Source organism: Pteropus medius, unplaced genomic scaffold, assembly GCF_902729225.1.
Source record: "Pteropus medius unplaced genomic scaffold, Ma_sr-lr_union100, whole genome shotgun sequence".
In the NCBI taxonomy this organism is placed as follows: Eukaryota; Metazoa; Chordata; class Mammalia; order Chiroptera; family Pteropodidae; genus Pteropus; species Pteropus medius.
This window is the reverse complement of record NW_024350319.1, coordinates 2,572,821-2,591,876: the sequence shown is the minus strand read 5'-3', so window position 1 is coordinate 2,591,876 and position 19,056 is coordinate 2,572,821. Positions and strand designations below refer to the sequence as shown.

The 19,056-nt window shown below is 34.5% G+C and overlaps 1 protein-coding gene across 1 annotated transcript in view; it reads left to right on the top strand.

Moving 5' to 3' along the window:
• DNAI4 (dynein axonemal intermediate chain 4) overlaps positions 1-19,056 on the top strand; it is an 82,780-nt gene that overhangs the window by 1,099 nt on the left and 62,625 nt on the right. The window contains 2 exon segments of the mRNA XM_039838521.1: positions 10,880-11,057; positions 17,732-17,916. Of these exon segments, the coding sequence (XP_039694455.1) occupies positions 10,880-11,057; positions 17,732-17,916 (363 nt within the window).

Here is a 19,056-nt window from a genome sequence, read left to right as displayed (position 1 = left end):
ATGTTGCAGTAACCACCTGAATGGTCTTCTTGCCAACACCCTCAACATAGTAATCACTGTGACTCTTCTCAAAACCCCCCTCCAGTTTTCCTCATTTCACTCAGAATAAAAGCTCACACACTTATATGGCCTTACAGTATCTCAACTTGGACTCTTTCTATTGACTAATTACACTCCATATTGTTCCTCAACAATATCAGGCACATTATTTTCCCACTTCAAGGTAAGTGCATTTGCTGTCTTTTGGAATAATGTACCTTCAGATAATCTCATGACTCATTTCCTATTGAAGGATCCTTCTCTAACAGCCCTACATAAATTAGTAATGCTTCCTCCTACCAGCACCTCCAATTTCTCAACATTGCTTTATTTTTCTCCTTAAAACTTATCCCTACTTGATATATTATATACTTGTTTGTTAATGTGTCTTCACCCAAGCTATGGTACTCCATGAGGGCAGTGATTTTTGTTCTGTTCACTGCTATTGCCTAGAATGAAGAAAGCACTCAATAAATATTTGTTGACCAAATGAATGAATGAGTTTATAACTTCAGCGACTTGTTACTCTCATCTTTTTTTTTGTTGTTGTTGCATGTAGGTGTGGAAATGTCAAGGTAAAATTAAGTTGAATTCATGTAAATTTTTTTGTCATACAACCCTCATAGTAGCTGAGGGAGTGTTAGGAAAATTCCCTTGGGAATTTCTTAAATAATGACAAATTCATAGGAGATTACCTATTAAGGAAAGAATTGGGTGGAAGATGGGAAATAATATAATCTTAACTTTTTGAGTTAGCAATGTTATCTAATTAAAATTTCACAGACACTAAAGTTTACAGCCATTGGTTCGATCTAATGTTACTTCTCATCTTCCTCCTTTTAGGACTTAATCCTGATCTTGGACAAGGTCTCATGAAACATGAATCTATGAATTTTCCACTTTCTCACTCCAATTTTTCTCATTTTGAGTCTTTCCCATTGGCTTAATAATATTGGACAATCTCCCATTACAGTAAAAACTACCACAAAGCATTCTTCAATGCTTTTATCCCATTTCTTTTCTCAGTTTCTCTATTCTTCGTCTTTATTCATTTCCTTTTGATTCTTTCTTAGAATTTTCATCTGTTGTTGCATGCTATCCACTATTTCCGTTAGAGTCCTTAACATATTAATCATAATTATTTTAAATTCCCAGTCTTACAATTCCAAAATTTCTGCCATATTTTAATCTGGCTCTAATACATGCTTTGTTTCTTCAGACTGTTTTTTGCACTTTGGTATGCCTTATAATTTATTGTTGAAAGCTGGACATGTTGTATCAGGTAATATGAACTGAAGGAAGTAAGCCTTTAGCGTGAGGTTTTATGTTTCTCTGGCTAGGAATTATGCCATATTTACTGTTTGCTGTGTACGTTTCTGAGCCTTCAGTTTCTTCTAGTGTCCTTGTTTTTGTCTCCATTTTTTTATGTTTCCCTAGAGACTCCTTCTTAAATAGAGTCTGAGCTTTGCAGTTCCTTGTTATTAAACAGGAACACTTTGGATGTGGTGGTAAGATGAGGGAAGAGAAAGTGGTCCATAATTTTATCATTAGGTCCTAGTTTTTAGTGAGTCTTTGTCCATAGGCTGTGACCTTCATAAGCAATTTTCAGATTTTTTTTCTCCTTAGATGGAACAAGAAGGCTAGAGGGAATCAGTTGGGTATTTTTCTTCCCTCATATTGGTCAGGCTCTGATAAACTAGTTTTACTTGAGGGCGGGCTTTTGTTAAGTAGAACCAAACATTCCAGGTATGTTTCAGTATGATGACTTCCTGTCCCCCTGCTGGAACCATCAGGGAGTTTTTCACCCATCTTCATCCTTGGGGCCTGGAGGGGCTCATGGAGGTAAAACTTACAAAAGTATAGAGGCTTCTCTAAGACTGGGCCCCTAGGAGTTTTTGTCTTTCAAATTAGTTTATAGTGAGTCTCCAGCTATTAGTCAATTGCTACCACTTAACTGGCTCCTGTGGCAGTTTCTGCTCCTAGTAAATTGTGATTCTCTGTTTCCTCCTACATCCAACTTTCTGGGCAGAAATTTGCAGGTAAGCTCATTTCTCTGATGGATCTAAGAAGACCTATTGATTTTCAGTTTGCTCAGCCATTTTCTTGTGAGGATAGAGCCGATGACTTTCATGGTCTTGACATGTTGGACCAAACACCAGAAGTGCCTGTGTTCACTTTTTAACTCTTGCAATCTGTTGTCTCCATTGTATATAGAAACTACTCAGAGGTCAATAATGAGTAACATAAAGATTTCAAAAGCCACCAAATTAATGGGCTTTCTTTTCTACCTCCCTGTAGCATTTGACAATATTGATCTTCTCCTCCTTAACCCAAACTTTACTGATTTAATTATTACTGGCCTAAATGTCTACATTTATTTTCTCTCCTTGGCCCTCTTACCTTCACTTTGTACCTTTAGGTTCTTATTTTGAGACTGAGTTCATTTATTATCATCTCTATGTAAAGATTCTCAAATAGGAATCTCTAGCTTTCATTTTCAACTCTTGGCAGATAGCTCAACCAGGATATCACTATATCTGAAATTGAACAAGTCTACATTTATTGTGCTTTAGAAGTAAAGGCTAATTTAATCATCACCCTAACTCTGAGGTAGATACTATTATTAACCTTGACTTATATATAAGGAGAGAAACAGATTAAGAAATTTGCTCAAGAACACATAACCTATGAGTTATTTGAGAGTTTGGGCATTTAAAATGGCCTCTTTAACTTTTCTTACTTGCAAAACATGATTATTGAATATGTCACAAGTTATAAGAATTGAATTAGAAAATATAGGTGGAAGTTATTTGAAATTTAAATTTTAAGTGCTATTATCAATTACCAAGTCCTGTAAATTCTATATCTGCTATGTTTTAAGGGTTCCTGGAATATGTTTTTGTCATGATAAGACACATGGACAAGGAAAAATTCTATCATGAAATAAGAATTTTTTAATACAGATCCCTAGAAACAGGAGGCATGGCATAACATGCCACACAAGGGACTACTACATGGGGAAGTACCAGGACCAGTCAGGAGGTAAAATGAGCAAGGGGAAACATGGGCAAGAACCTTTATTGTCGTTTCCATGGGGAGGAGAAAGCAGAATAAGTAGGTTTAGGATTGGCTTGTCTGAATAATTTTAAAAGGATCTGGACATAACTATCTGAAGTTGTTAGGTTCCTGTCCCTGGGATGGTTAGGGCAAATGGGCAATGGCCCAGAGAGTAAAATCTCTGTGAGAGCTTGATAAAGGAGGTCGTTGGGAGTGTGGGCTCTGGATGGTTGGTTTGTGTATGTAAAGTGTGTGTGGGTGAGTCCTTTATTTATCACAATTGATTAGCCTTGGAAGAGGTAGTTCTAGGGTCAGCAAGTTCATAGATGTCAAAGCATCAAAATACAGAAAATAAAAAGACATGCTTAATATATGCTGTATCTTGCATTTTTATTTCTATATTTGCCTCCCAAGGTTAAGCCTTGATTGTTTCTTACCTACGCTATTCGCATACCATCTTAACTAATGGTCTTGCTTCAAGTGTGTTCTATATACAGCTAAATTTTTCTGAAGCATAGTTTTGATGACTACTTTTCTGCTCAAAAACTTTCAAACAAGCAGTCTCGCTTGTGTAATAAATTCTAAAGACCCTGGTTATTTTACTTTTTCAAAACTTAATTTTGCTTTTCTTGATGCGTCTAATTGAATCATTTAAGATTCCCTTTATATACTACATGCTTTTCTACCTTTATTGTTCACAGTGGTCTTTGCTCAGGGTGCATTTCCAGTCCTGTTCCAATATCCCTGTCCTCCTTTAACATCTACATGCACCAAACACAAACACATGTACACATATGCACTCCATACACTCCTTTTGAATTTGACCTACATTCAAGGCTTAACTCAGATGTCACCTTCATGATTTCTCTGCTCATTCTTCTCACCCAAAGTAATCTTTATCACAACTCTCATTTCATCTTCTGTGTACTTTTGAAGCAAATATAATTTCGTACTTACATTATAATCATATACATGTTTTATCTCTTTTATGAGATTGTAAACTCCTTAGGGCCCATATCTGATTCGTATTCTATCCATGTCAGTATGTAGCACACAGCCTATGTACAAAAGTGTTTTATAAATAATTTGAATGAATGGAAGCAAATAATTTGGTCTAGATTGGAATTATCTTTATCCCATTACATTAAGAAGGAGCTAATACAGAACTTTTTCTTAAACCACTCCTACATTCCCTCTTGTATTTATTTATTTCATAGTGAGATTTATGTATGTATAGCATGATTTTAATGTCATTGGCTTTTTTTTCATAGAAGTGATCATCAGGTGTTCATTCTACAGATACCAATTGAATGCTTTATATTTTACAGTTATCCCAAGATACTGAAGACATAGGAGTGAACAAAACAAATTAGGTCCCTGCTTTAGGAAACTAAGGAATGTACAGCTACATGACCTTTCTATCATGACTGCTCTTCAGGCAAAATATTTTTCAAAGTGGTTATCACCCCCTGAAGTCATCTTTTAATTGCCCACTAATTTGCCTCTGTTGAAACATGTTTTTTTTTTTTTTTAATTTATTTTCTTTTTATGGTGACATTGGTTAACAAATCAGTAAGTTTCATCTGTAACAGTAAGGCATGTTTATATTTACACTGTGTGTTCACCTCTCATAGTTAGATTTGTTTCTGCCACCACATATTTGACTTCCCTTTTGCGCTACCTCTCCCCTTTTTCCTTCCCCCTACCCTCTGACAACTACTAGTCTATTGTCGATGTCCATGAGTCTCTGTTTGTTTGTCCTGTTCATTTGTTGCTTTTAGTTTTATATCCCACATATAAGTGATATCATGTGATTTTCAACTTTTTCTGTCTGGCTTATTTCACTTAGCATAAATATCTCAAGGTCCATCCATGTTGTTGCAAATGGCAATATTTCATCTCTTCATGTCTGAGTAATGTTCCATTGTATATATGTGCCACAGCTTCTTTAGCCAATCATCTATCGTAGGACACTTCAATTGCTTCCCTGTCCTGGCCACTGTGAATAGTGCTGCTATGAACATTGGTATGCAAATATTTTTTTGGATATAGGGAAAACATCTGTTTTTTAACATAGCTAGATATGTACCATAAATTTCGAACGCAGTTGGCTACAGGTACTTCTTTCAACTTCTTTTAAAAAGTAGTCTATGTTCTATCTTTAATTTCTCAATCTATCAGGCAGAGTGCTAATTGCTAGGGCTGTAATGGTGGACATGGTAAACATAGTTACTTCCCACAAAATTTATAGTCTGTAGATTTTAGGGAGTTCATGGATAATGCTCTTCATAAGATCCTGGTAACTACCTAGTCGATAAATGTAACATCATTCACTAATTCATTGCTTTTTTGAGTTCCTATAGGGAATAAAAGTGGAAGAACTGGTTTATGAATAAATGAAATGATTTCATTAGGCATCTGTTCAGTTTGAGATATATGGTAGACATTTAGCTGGGGCTACCCAGTAGGCTGGTAGACAATTGAGTATGAAGACAGAGAGAATGTTTTGAGTTGGATGTAATGATTTGGGGATTATTCATTCATTCAACAAATATTTATATATATTAAGCAGCTACTGTGTGTTGGGTACTATTGTATGCATTAGGGATACAGGAAGCCATGAAATAGCCCTAAATCTTAACCCTTGTGGAACTTCAATTCCAAGGGCAGGGTGGGGGGTGAGGGGTACAGCTAATTCATAAGATAAATAAGTAGAAGATATGTTAGTATCAAGTACTTAGATACTGTTAGTAGGAAGTACTAAGTTTGAAAAATAAAGCATGAGAGTATGAAGGATTCAAGAAGAGTATTTGACATTTTAGGTAGGGGAGCCAGAAAAGGCCACACTAAGAAGATAGTTTTAAGTAAAGACTGAAAGAAGAGATGCTAAGCACATACATGTACGGAGAAGAGCATTTCAGGCAAAGGCAACAGCAAATGCAGAGGTCCTGGTATGGAAATATCAAGGATGTCAATGTGATTGGAGCAGAGTAAATGAGAGACAGAGCATTAAACATGAAGTCAGAGACCTAACTGGATGTAGTACTTTTTAGGTCAGAGTAAGAACTTTGGCTTTTACTCTGAACAAGCTGGGAATGAATAGAGGGTTTCAAGCAGAGTAGTGATATGTTCTAACATGAGTTTTAAAAATTCTCTCTGGTTGCCATGTGGAAAACTGACCAGGGGATTGATGTTAAGAAAGAAGATGAATTAGAAGACTATTACAATAATCCAAGAAAGATAGATAGAGTTTGGACCAAGATGGTGGCAAAAAGGATGGAGACAAATGTTTGGATTCTGGATATGTTTTTAAGTTTATTTTTTTTTCTTTACCAGAGCAACTGGAATAACAGCATTACCTTTAACAAACAGGCGAAGACTGCAAGAGGAGTATATTTGCTGGATGGAGTGAGAGCAAGACTGTCAGGAGCTCAAAGACATGCTAATTTTTAGTTGGAGATGTCAAATAGGCAAATGGATATATGGACCTGGGGTTCAGAAGAGTGGTCCAATTAGATATATTTGGGAGTCATTATCATATAAATGGTATTTAAAACATAGCTTTGGATGAGTTCACCTAAGCTATGAATGGAGATAGAAATGAGAAGAAATCCAAGGATGAAAAAAGAAAGAAAACCAGATAAGGAAAGTGTCCAGCAATCCAAGTTAAAAAAAAAAAAAAGTCAAAAAAGAACCACACCAAAATTATAACAAAACTACAGAGCAGCCAGCACGCAGAGTCACCTGTGGTCTGGCTGAACAGAAGCTCTACAACTAGGGACAAAAATAACAGGTTACCTCAAAATATTCGGAGGGATGGAGACAGGAAAGCCCGGTTCTACAACCACATATGGCCATTGAGAATGAAGAGGGCTCACTTGGCTGCAGCGCCACTTCCCCCACCTGAAGGAGCAAAGGGTCCTGGCCACAAACTGGATTCCCCAGAGTTTTAAGTGCAGGGAAGAGAAGTTACCACAACCTCTGGCTTTGAAAACCAGCAGAGGCTGTGGCTGAGTAAGATGGAGGGCTGCGGGAGTTGGAGACTGTTCCTCTTCAAGGGTCTATGCTCCACCTTACTCGCTGACAGACTCGCTTGCTCTGAGCTCCAGTGTTTGAGCGCCACCAAGGTCATACAAGTAGGTGCTGATGTGTTGGGCTTCAGGGCAAGGGCTAGAGGGGTGGCTTTCTCTTGAACAGAGGTGCAGGCAGAATCCATTGTTCTTTTGTTGAGCCCTCCCCTCTCCCAGCCTGTAGATGCAGGTGCTGCCGTATCCCAGTCATGATCATCCTAGGTGACACAGGTCACTCAGCCCAGGGGATTTCCTTAGACTCTACCTCTCCCAACATGTGGGCCCATTAGAGCTGTTTCCAGTGATTTATTCCATATAAATGGACTGTCTTGGCTCCTGCTGCGAAATTTCATAAAATCTCTGAAAGTATCATAAAACCCAGAGAAGCAGCATCTGGCCTCGTAGTGCCCTGTACATCTTGCTGAGCAGCCCGAAACCCTGCACTTGTGGTAGCCGGCCTTGGTTTCTGACTTAGAACCTATAAGCCCATTACAGATGGCAGCTGTATGTGGATTGCTTGGTGATTCTTACCAGGTGGCCCAGAGGTACACAGGCTGTAGCTGAACTTGGTCTGCAGCTGGACACCCCCTCCCACTCCAGAACTGTGCCACTAGGCCCCACAGCACACCTACTACATAATGCCACTCTACTAAGACTGGAGACTTAGGAGCCATACCTAATACATAGAAACAGACACAGCCATACCTAATACATAGAAACAGACATGCTTCTTTATCTCCCCTATTTTGGGCAGATAAAGAAGCATGTCCCCCATGAAAGAACAGAACAAAGCTCCAGAAAAAGAATTCACCAAAATGGAGGAAAGCAATATATTAGATGCAGAGTTCAAAACACTAGGTATGAGAATACTCATGGAACTTCGGGAAGAGTAGATGAACTCAGTGAGAACTTTTAACAAAGAGATAAAAGACAAAAATAGAGATGGCAAACATAATAGAGAGCCAGTCAGAAATGAAGAATACAATATCTGAGATGAAGAGAACATTAGAGGGAATCAACAGAGTAGATGAAATGGAGGATCAAATCAGTGACATAGAGGGTGGTGGAGCAGAGGACACCCAATCAGAACAGCACCAAAAAAAAAAAAAAAAAATCCCCAAATGAAGTTAGTTTAAGAAGCCTCTGGAACATCAAACATAACAATATTTGCATCACAGGGATACTAGAAGGAGAAGAGAGAGAGCAAGGAATTGAAAACCTATTTGAAGATATAGTGATGGAAAATTTACCTAACCTGGTGAAGTAAATAGACATACAACCCCAGGAAGTTCAGAGAGTTCCAAACAAGATGAACCCAAAGAGGCCCACACCATGACTCATCATAATTAAAATGCCAAAGGTTAAATCCAAAGAGAGAACCTTAAAAGCAAGAGCAAAGCAGTTACCTACACAGGAGCACCCCATAAGATTGTCTGCCACTTTCTCAACAGAAACTCTACAGGCCGGAAGAGTTTGGCACAAAATATTCAAAGTGATGAAAAGCAAGGACCTACAACCAAGATTACTTTACCTAGCAAAGCTATCATTTAGAATCAAAGAACATATAAAGAGCTTCCCAGACAAGAAAAATCTAAAGGAGTTCATCACCACCAAGCCAGTATTACAGGAAATGTTGGAGAGCCTTAAGAAGAAGAAAAAAACATGTATCAAAAATCTAAATAAAGAATGGCAATAGCTACATATCTATTTACAATTAAGTGTAAATGGCTTAAATGATGCAATCAAAAGGTAGGATGGCTGAATGGATAAGAAAAGAAGACCCTTATATATGCTGCCTCACTAAGAGACTCACTTCAGATTAAAAGACACAGACTAAAAGTAATGGGATGGAAAAAGATATTTCATGATGGACCTAGAGGACATCGTGCTTAGTGGTGTAAGTCAGAGGAAGACAAATGCTATATGATTGCACATTTATATGGAATCTAAAGAACAAATAAACAAAAACAAACTCATAGATACAGAGAACATTTTGAGGGTTACCAGATGAAAGGGGGTTGGAGGGGAGTTAGTGAAAAGGGAGAAAGGGATTAGGAAGCACAAATTGGTAGTTACAAAATAGTCATAAAGTATAGCATAAAGAATATAGCCAGTAATATTGTAATAACTGTACGGTGTCAGAAGAGCCCTAGGTTTTTTGGAGTGATCACTTTGTGAGTTTTATAGACGTCTAGTCACTATGTTGTATACTTGAAACTAATATAACATTGTATGCCAACTAAAGCTGAAAAATAAAAAATATTAAAGACGAAGGAGAGATATAGTAATAGAGGAAGACAGTTAAAGGAAGGAATTTTAAATGTGGAATGACTGGAGCTTAATTATACATGAGGGAAAAGATAGGAACTAAGATATAGGAGACAAATTATTGATGGAAAAGAGCTCCTGAGAAAGTAGTGAGAGACAGGTTCCAAAGCACAGGTAGAAAGATCAGTCTTAGATAAGAATGGCGACTCTTATTGAAAAAGGAAATAAATATAGAAATACATTTCTATATTTCATATAGAATTAAAGATGACTTAGATGAGTTTGTAGGAGGTGAAAGGAGAATATAAGATGGAGAAATAATTTAAGGAGTTTTTACCTGGTGAAAAATCACTTTTATTTTCTTAGAGATTTTGGAGGCAAAGTCATTTAGAGACTGAAGGAGGGAGGATAGAGTAGAAAAGAATAAATTTGAAATAGTACATGAATGACATTCTCTTATTCATTTAAAAATACACTTTTTGTGCCTGCAATATACTGGGCACTGTCCTGGGTGCTAGGGATATAGCAATTAACAAGACAGAGTTCTTGCCATAAACATGCTTCTATTCCAGTAGAAGAGTGGACAACTACAAAGTGTCAAGCAGTAGTAACAGCTTCAAAGAAAAATAAAATATGAAAAGTGGATTGTAAAAATATTCTTTTCTGATATTTTATGATTTGGAGAGTAAAAGTATTGCTAGAAATGTTTTCTTTGAAAATATATTTCTTTAATTTAAGGGAAGATCATCTTCATTTTATAGATATCCACAGTACAATCAGAGTACTAGAATGAACAAGTGATAAGGTAGGCTTTTGTCTTAGGGAATTTACAGAATAGATCCAAAAGTGAAATCATATTTTTTTCTTTGGGATACAAACATTTTGATTATAACTTCTCATTAAAAATTATATAATTGTTCAGGCAGGAACATTATATTCTTTCATAGGCTTATATTTATGCTTCAATTTACCTGCGTAACTGCACTCTGCACTCATTTCTGCTTACTCTGTGTCAGGTAATTCCTAGCTGTAATATATAAATTAATTATTTTAGTCCTCAAATAACCTATGAGTTAGATACTATTGTTATCCCCATTATACAGATAAGGAAACAGACCCAGATAAATCAGTGTAGACTTTTGATCTGACTGCCTGGGTTTAAATTTCAACTCTAGTAGAAATGTTTCCCTCTAAACCTCTGTAATTTTATATAAAATAATATTAATAGTAACCTCTTAGAATTTCTGAGTGGAAAGATTGGCATAATGCATATAAACATTCTAGAACTTTGCTTACTCATAAAGAGCTCTTCAGTTGCTATTATTATTTCTTGTTTATATGTTTATATTGTTTCCATGTTTCTAAATGAAAGTCTGTTTTTTTATTATTGGTTCATTTTTTTCAATTGTGGATCTGCTGTATTATGTTTTCTTTTCCTGATATAGGAACACTGGCACACAGCCAGCGAAGTCTATTAGCTTTATTGGTCTGGCAAGAGGAGTTCAAGTGAAAGGATATGCTAGTGCATACCAAAGCAGAATGGGTGCGTCAAAAACCATGGTGATTCTACCTGACATAAAAACAGAAAAAATCAGTATTTCCAATACAAGGGCCGCCATTCAGGTAATATTTTTTAGAATTCTGAGTTTATTTGAAAATGACACTTTGTACAAAAACTTTTTAGTTTGATGTAGTACCATTTGTTTATTTTTTCTTTTGTTTCCCTTGCTCGAGGAGATATATCTGAAAAGAAATTCCTGTTAGTAATATCAGAGAGTTTACTGCATATGTTTTCTTCTAGAAGTTTTATGGTTTCGAGTCTTACATTTAAGTCTTTAATCTATTTTGAGTCTATTTTTGTATATGGTGTAAGAAGTTGGTTCCGCTTCTTTTTTTGCATGGCAGCACAATTTACAATAGCCAAGAAATGGAAGCAACCTAAATGCCCATCAACAGACAATTGGATAAAGAAATTATGGTTCATATATACAATAGAATATTACTCAGCCATTAAAAAAAAAAATGAAATCCTACCATTTGCAACGACATAGGTGGACCTAGAGGTTATTATGCTGAGTGAAATAAGTCAGCCAGAGAAAGATGAATACCACATATCACATGCAGAATCTAAGGAACAAAAAGAACAAAATAATCAAAAACAGACTCACAAATATAGTGGACAATTTAGTGACAGACAGAGGGGAGGGAGGTTGGGAGGCTGGGAGAATGGGTGAAGGGTTAAAGAAGTACAAATTTGTAGTTGATAGTTGGTCACGGGGATGGGGAGCACGGCAGAGGGAATGCAGTTTGCATTAATATGATGGCTAGGTGGAGGGCCAGGGGAGGGAGGGAGCAATTAGGGGGATCATTTTATGAACTATATAGATGTGTAACCTATGTACTGTATACTTGAAACTAATTTAAATAAATAAACTTATTTTTTAAAAAAAGCAATTGACACCCTGAAGAAGTTGATGAAATGTTAAAGTTAGAAAATATGCTGCTTTGAAATAATCACTCACTTCTAATATTAACATATTGATTTTATTAGAGTCCTTACCACATAACATACCTTAAAGCATAATATTGGCATTTGGCTCCTATAATTCATTATTAGTAAGAAAATCATTAAAGTAGAATGATAAAAGTCTACTCATGACCTTAACTCGTTGGTTATGATATTACAACAAATTCAGTTTTAATAGAGTACACCTGTCATCCACTCTTTGCAATGTACCTTAGAAAATATCATAAAATGAATTGTTATGAAATTGGTTATCTTATCTCATTAGGGAACTTATAATTTTAAGAATTGAGTTTTTTAGAACTTTTAAAGTATAACATATGCAGAAAAGTATATAATTAGTAAATCTGAATGGGCTAGGCAATGATTTTTTAAATATGACACCAGAAAACACAGTCCATTAAAGATAAATTGGTAAACAGCTTCATTAAAATTAAAACTTATAGTCTTTGAAAGACATGGCTAAGAGAATGGAAAGAAAAGCCACACAATGGGAAGAATTATTTACAAAGCATATAGCTGATAAAATACTTGTATTCAAAACATATCAACAACACTCAAAACAATATTAAGACAACCTAATTTTAAAAATGGGTGAAACATTTGAACAAACTTCACCAAAGTTCAATTTAGATGGCACATGAGCACATCAAAAGATGATCATTATTAGTCATTAGTGAAATGCAATTAAAACAGTGAAATACTGCTACACACATGTTGGAATGACTAAAACTAAAAGACTGACCATATCAAATGTTGACAAATATGTGAACGACCCAGAACTCTCATATACTGCTGGTAGAAAGGGAAAATGAAAAACGATTTGGCAGTTTATTAAATTATACCTATTGTATCATCCATCATTCCATTTCTAGGTATTTATACAAGAGAAAGTATATGTTTATAATAACTTTATTTATAATAGCCAAAAATGGAAACAGCCCTAACATAGTTTTAATAAACGAATACTATATATTTATATATTTATTACATGTACTATTATCTTACTCAACTCAAGCTGCTATAACAAAGTACCCTAGAGTGGGTGGCTTATAAACAAATTTATTTCTCACAGTTCTGGAGGCTGGAAGTCCAGGTTCTGACAAGGACCCTCTTTCAGGTTGCAGACTGCCAACTTCTCTCACATGTCAGAAAGATTTAGCTAGCTCTCTGACCTCTTATAAAAACACTAATCCTATTCATGAGGGCCCCTTCTTCATTACCTAATTGTCTCTCAAAGGTTCCACCCCTCAATACCATCTCATTGGGATTAGGGTATTACATAGTATTAACAATACTATGTAAAAGATAGTCATGACCAGTAAGGATAATGCATGCAAAGTTGTTTCAACATTTAAAAATCATTATTGTTTACCATATTAGTAGACTAAAAGATCAAGGAGTGGGATCAAGCCAGGACGTCTAGCCTCCAGAACTAATAAATTTCTGTTGTTTAAGCCACACAGTCTGTGATATTTTGTTATGGCAGCCTTAGCAACCTAATGAAGTTACAGAATATAATTCTTTTTATACGTTGCTAGATTTGGTTTGCTAGAATTTTGTTGAGGATATTTTATCCATATTCATAAGAGATATTGGTCTGTAGTTTTATTTTTTTGTGATATATTTGTCTGATTTCGATAGTAGGGTAATACTGGCCTCATAGAACAAGTTGGGAAGGAAAGCTCCCTGGCCCTGGGCTTTTCATTGTGGGTGAAAAAAAAGTAGGCAACAGAAACTGTCTTGGGAGGAACCAGATGTCAGATTTCACAAAGAGATTTAAAAGTAGCCATTATAAATATCTTTATAGAACTAAAGAAACCATAATTAAAGAAGGTATGATGACCATGTCATGTCAAATACAAATAGAGAATATTAATAAAGAGAAACTATTTTAAAAATGGAGATTGTGGATGGCCACCTTCTTGCTGTGTGCTTACCTGATCTTTCCTTTGTGTGTGTTTATCTGGTGTTTCTTTGTCCTAATCTACTGTTCCTCTAACTAGTCAGATTGGATTAGGGCTCACTCTAAGGCCTCATTTTAACTTAATTATCCCTTTAATGGCCTGTAACCAAATACAGTCACATTTAGAGGTTCTGGGGGTTAGGGCCTCAACGTATGAATTTGGGGAGAGACAATTGATCTCATAACAATGAACAAGTAGGAATTACCCCGGGGATGCAAATAGTTTAACATCTAAAAATCTATTAATGTAATACATCATATCAGTAGGAAAAAAAAAGTAAAAATCACATGATTATCTCAATAGATGTAGAAAAAGCACTTGTCAAAATCTAACATCCTTTTATGGTAAAGAATACTTAAACTAGGAGTATTAAAGTTCTAGATAGGACAATTAAGCTGGATGAAGAAATAAAAGGCATCTACCTTAAAAAGAAGAAGTAAAACTATCTACTTTCAGAAGACATAATGTTGCATATAGAAACACCTAAGAAATCCACTAAAAAAAAAAAAACTATTAAAACTAATGAACAAATCCTGTTAGATTGCAGAATACATGATCAATATGGAAATTAATTGTATTTTTTATACATTTGCAATAAACAATTTGAAAATTAAAACAATTTCACAAATAGCATCAAAAACAATAAAATACTTAGGAATGAATTTAATAGAAGTAAAATATTATGCTCTTAAAACTATAATACATTATTGAACAAAATTAAAGAAGATCTAAATAAATGGGAAAGTATTCCAAATTCATGGATCGGAAGACTTACTATTGTTAAGATGGCTATACTCCCTAATCTTATCTCTAGATTCAACACAATCCTTATTGGAATTCTAGCTGACTTCTTTGTATGAATTGACAATTGATTCTAAAATACATATGAAATTGCAGGGAACTCAGAATAGCCAAAACAATTCTGCAAAAGAAGAAGAAAGTAGGCAGACTTTCCAATTTCAAAGTTTATTACAAAGCAACAGTAATCAAGATAGTGTGGTACTGGCACACAGATAGACATAGAGATCAATGGAGTAGAATTGAGAGTCCAGAAATAAACCCATTCATTTATGGTCAACTGATTTTTGATAAGGATATCGAGCATTCAATAGGAAAAGGATAGTCTTTTCAGTCAGTGGTGCTGGAATGACTAGATTGCCACATCCAAAAGAATGAAGTTAGACCTTTACCCCATATCATATAAAAATTAACTCCACATAAGTCAGAGACCTACATGTAAAGGCTAAAATAGAAAACTTGGAAGAAAACATAGTGGTAGATCTTCATGACTGTGGATTTGGCAAAAAAAAAAATTCTTAGATTTGACACAAAATATGACTAACGAAAGAAAAATAGATGAATTGGACTTTATCAAAAGTAAAAGTGTTTGTGACTTGAAGGACATAACATGAAAGTGAAAAGTCAACCCACAGAATATGAGAGAATATTTACAAACCATATATCTGTTCAGGGATTTCTATCTGGAATATATGAAGAACTCTTACAACTCAATAATAAAAAGACAACTCAATTAAAAATTTGGCAAAGGCTTTGAATACTCGTTTTCCCAAAGAACGTATGCAAATGGTCAAAAAGCACATGAAAAAATACTTGACATCTTTAGTCATCAGAGAACTGCAAATCAAAACCACAATGAGATATTTACTTAATAATTATTAGGATGGCTAGAATCAAAAAGATAAAAAGTATTGGCAAGGATGTAAAGAATTCAGAACCCTTATACACTGATGATGGGAATGTAAAATGATCTTACCACTTTGGAAAACAGCGATATTTCCTCAAAAGGTTAAATATACTGTTACCATATGACCCAGCAATTCCACTCTTAGGTATATACATTCAAGAGAAATTACAATAAATTTGCACACAGAAACTTACACTGAATGTTTATAGCAACATTATTCATAATAGCTAAAAGGTATGGACAGATAGCTAAACAAAAGATGGTATATTGATACAATGAAACACTATTCAATCACGAGTAATAAAGTACCAATATATGCTACAACATGGATGAATCTTGAAACCATTATGCTAACTGAAACAAGCCGTCACAAAATACCACATAGTGTATAATTCCACTCATAAGAAAATCAAGAATAGGGAAATTCGTAGAAACATGAAATATATTAGTGGGGCATAAGGCTAGGAGGGGAGAGGAGAATTAGGGGGATAAAGTTAAAGGATATAGAATTTCTTCTTGAAGTGATAAACACTTTCTAAAATTAACTGTTATGATAATTACACATATCTATAGATGTACTAAAAACCACTAAATTGTACACTTTAAAAGCTATTCTAAATGATAATTCATATTGTGGTAAATTTATTTCACTTTTGAATTTTAAAAATTTGAAAATTAAGATAAAATGGAAAAATTCTTTTAAAAACTTACATTTTTACCAAGACAAACAAAAATTGAAAATTGGAAGCTATTAAAGAAATTAACATGAATAATTTAAAAACCTCCTCTTAAAGGTAATTTCAGACCCAGATGTTTTTCATTAGTGATATGTGCTAAATATATATGGACAAAAATAGAACAAAAAAAGTGGTATAACCCCAAACTCATGAGGCTAGAATTATATTGATGTCAAAATCTGAATATAACAGTATGAGAAAGAAATATTACAAGCTAATCTTACTTGCAAACATAGATGGAGAAATCCTCAATAAAATATTAGCAAAATTTAATAACAGTAAAAAGAGATAATACATCATGAGGAAGTGGAGTGTATACCAAGATTGGTTTAATATTTTAAAATCCTTCAGTGTAATACACCATATTAACTGCTTAAAGGAAAACAGCATATGATTATCTCAATACAGATAGAAAATATCTGATAAGATTAAATATTTATTTATGATTAAAAAGAAAGATTCTGAAACTGGGAATCACAAAGAAGTTCCTTAATCTGATCCCAGTCTACAAAGTCATGCAGCAATGATCATTTTTAATGATGAAGCATTTCTAAGAAAGATCCACATCTATCCAGCATTCTTGGAAGTTTTAGCAATTCCATATGGCAAGAAAAAATGAAAAGTATAAGAATTGGAACGGATGAAACAAAATGTTGATTATTTGTAGATGACACATTTGTCTACATGTAAAATTAAAAGTTACCTACTGATAATTATCAAATTAATAAGAATTTAGCAAGATTATTGGATATCAGATAAAATCAAACAAAACAAAAAGCAATTGTATTTATACCAGCAACATATAGAAAAATACCTTCATAACTTCAGGAGTGGGATTAGTTTTTTGAATGAGATATCCAAAACATAAACTGTAAAGGAAAATGTAATAAGTTTGATTACATTAAGATTAAGAACTTCTATTCATTAAAAGGTATCACAAATAAAATGAAGCCACAGAGTGAAAGAAGATATTTGCAACACATAAAACTGAAAGGATTCACATTTGGAAACACTAATGACTTCTCTTCTCAATAAAAACTCAATAGAAAACTATGCAAAAGACTTGAATGGGACATTCTTCAAAAAAGGAAACTAACTATACAAAAATATTGACAATCTGGATGAATTATGTTCTTGAAATTAACCTATATTGTTTGTATATGGATAAAACAGTATTTTTAAAAAAATATGTTTAATTAAGAAACAATTTTAAGCATAAAATCTTTTATCATTAAATTTTTCATGTTCATCCTATCCTAGAAACATTATACTCATCTTTTTTCTACTACTTTTATTTCTATTTTCTATTATTTAGGAACCTCATCTTTTTTACTTATTTTGTTTTATATTACCATTTTCCACAGGTGATTGATGCACATGGAGTTGATGTTACTCCTCGACCTCTTTTCCATCCAGATTCACATATTGGTACAGCAAAGCCAAGTAAACTATTGACATCACAAGAAGGCTCACTTGTATCAGAATGTGTAACTTCCTATAGCCTTTATCAAAATACACTAAATCCTAGTATGTTAGGGCAGCTGACAAGGTAGAGTATATAATTCTATACTTTTTTATGTCATATATATTGTCTTTTCATTTAAGTTGCATATATGTAACTTAAGTTGCATATATGTCTCCAGTCTCCCAGCTTCACTATATTATCCTAATGTGCCATATCTATGTTCCTTTCATAGAGGTTTGCATATCTTAAGAAGTTCCCCTACACTCACACCAAAACATTTGTGAAAAAATACTTAGATTTGACTCAAGATTTCCTTAGGAACCAAAACGGGGCTAGCATCACAAACTCGCAGACATATTTCTTCACTTTCTACAGTTTTCTCCAATTTCTCCTTATGCTGCAATTTATGGGAAGGAGTAGCTTTCCTTACCCCGCTTTTCTCCCGTGCGAATTCCTTTTCTTCTAGGGTTTCATTTCTCTTTTCATCATTTTCTTTTTCGTAAATGAAATGTTATGCATTTATTATGTAGATACTAATATCCTTGAAATTTTATTAATGCTTATAGGAATGAAGTTTAGAGTCTCTGCGATAATGAAACGGTGCATCCCAAAGCAATGTAAAGATTATGGGGAAATAGTTAAATGTGTAACTTTAAATTTGACAAATTTAAAGTTTCATATGTCAACTAAGCATGAGATTTAAGAGAAAGTATGCTGCTGTAGAGTCAGCCTCTGAATTTGCATTCAGAAGCCATGGGAGTGCTCAACATACAAAGGATATTTCAGTAAACTGGACCCACCCACCCTTTTGGAGGGCAGTGGGACTATAAATAGAAAGGAAAAAAAAAACCCTATGTAATATTATGGAATAATGTTTAGTTTATATATTTAAGGAAATTATATTGGGGTTCTTGAATGTATCAGTTTCCCACTGAATACATACTTTTTTTTTTTTAAGTAAATCCTGAGAGGACCTTTATTAAATTGAATAAAATACATTTAGGATGAGATTTGAACAATGAGCAGAAACCTGGTGAGAAATGAAAGGAAGGGTGTTCTAGGCTGAGAACAGGAAAGGTATTCCTCCTGAAGTAGGAGAGCTCCACAAGATTGAGGAACTTAAAAAAGAGAAGAAAAAAGAGAGGAAAAGGGAAGGGGGAAGAGTGATAATGAAAAGCGTCTAGGTAGGTAGTCTGTATTTTGGGTTATTACACTAAATATACT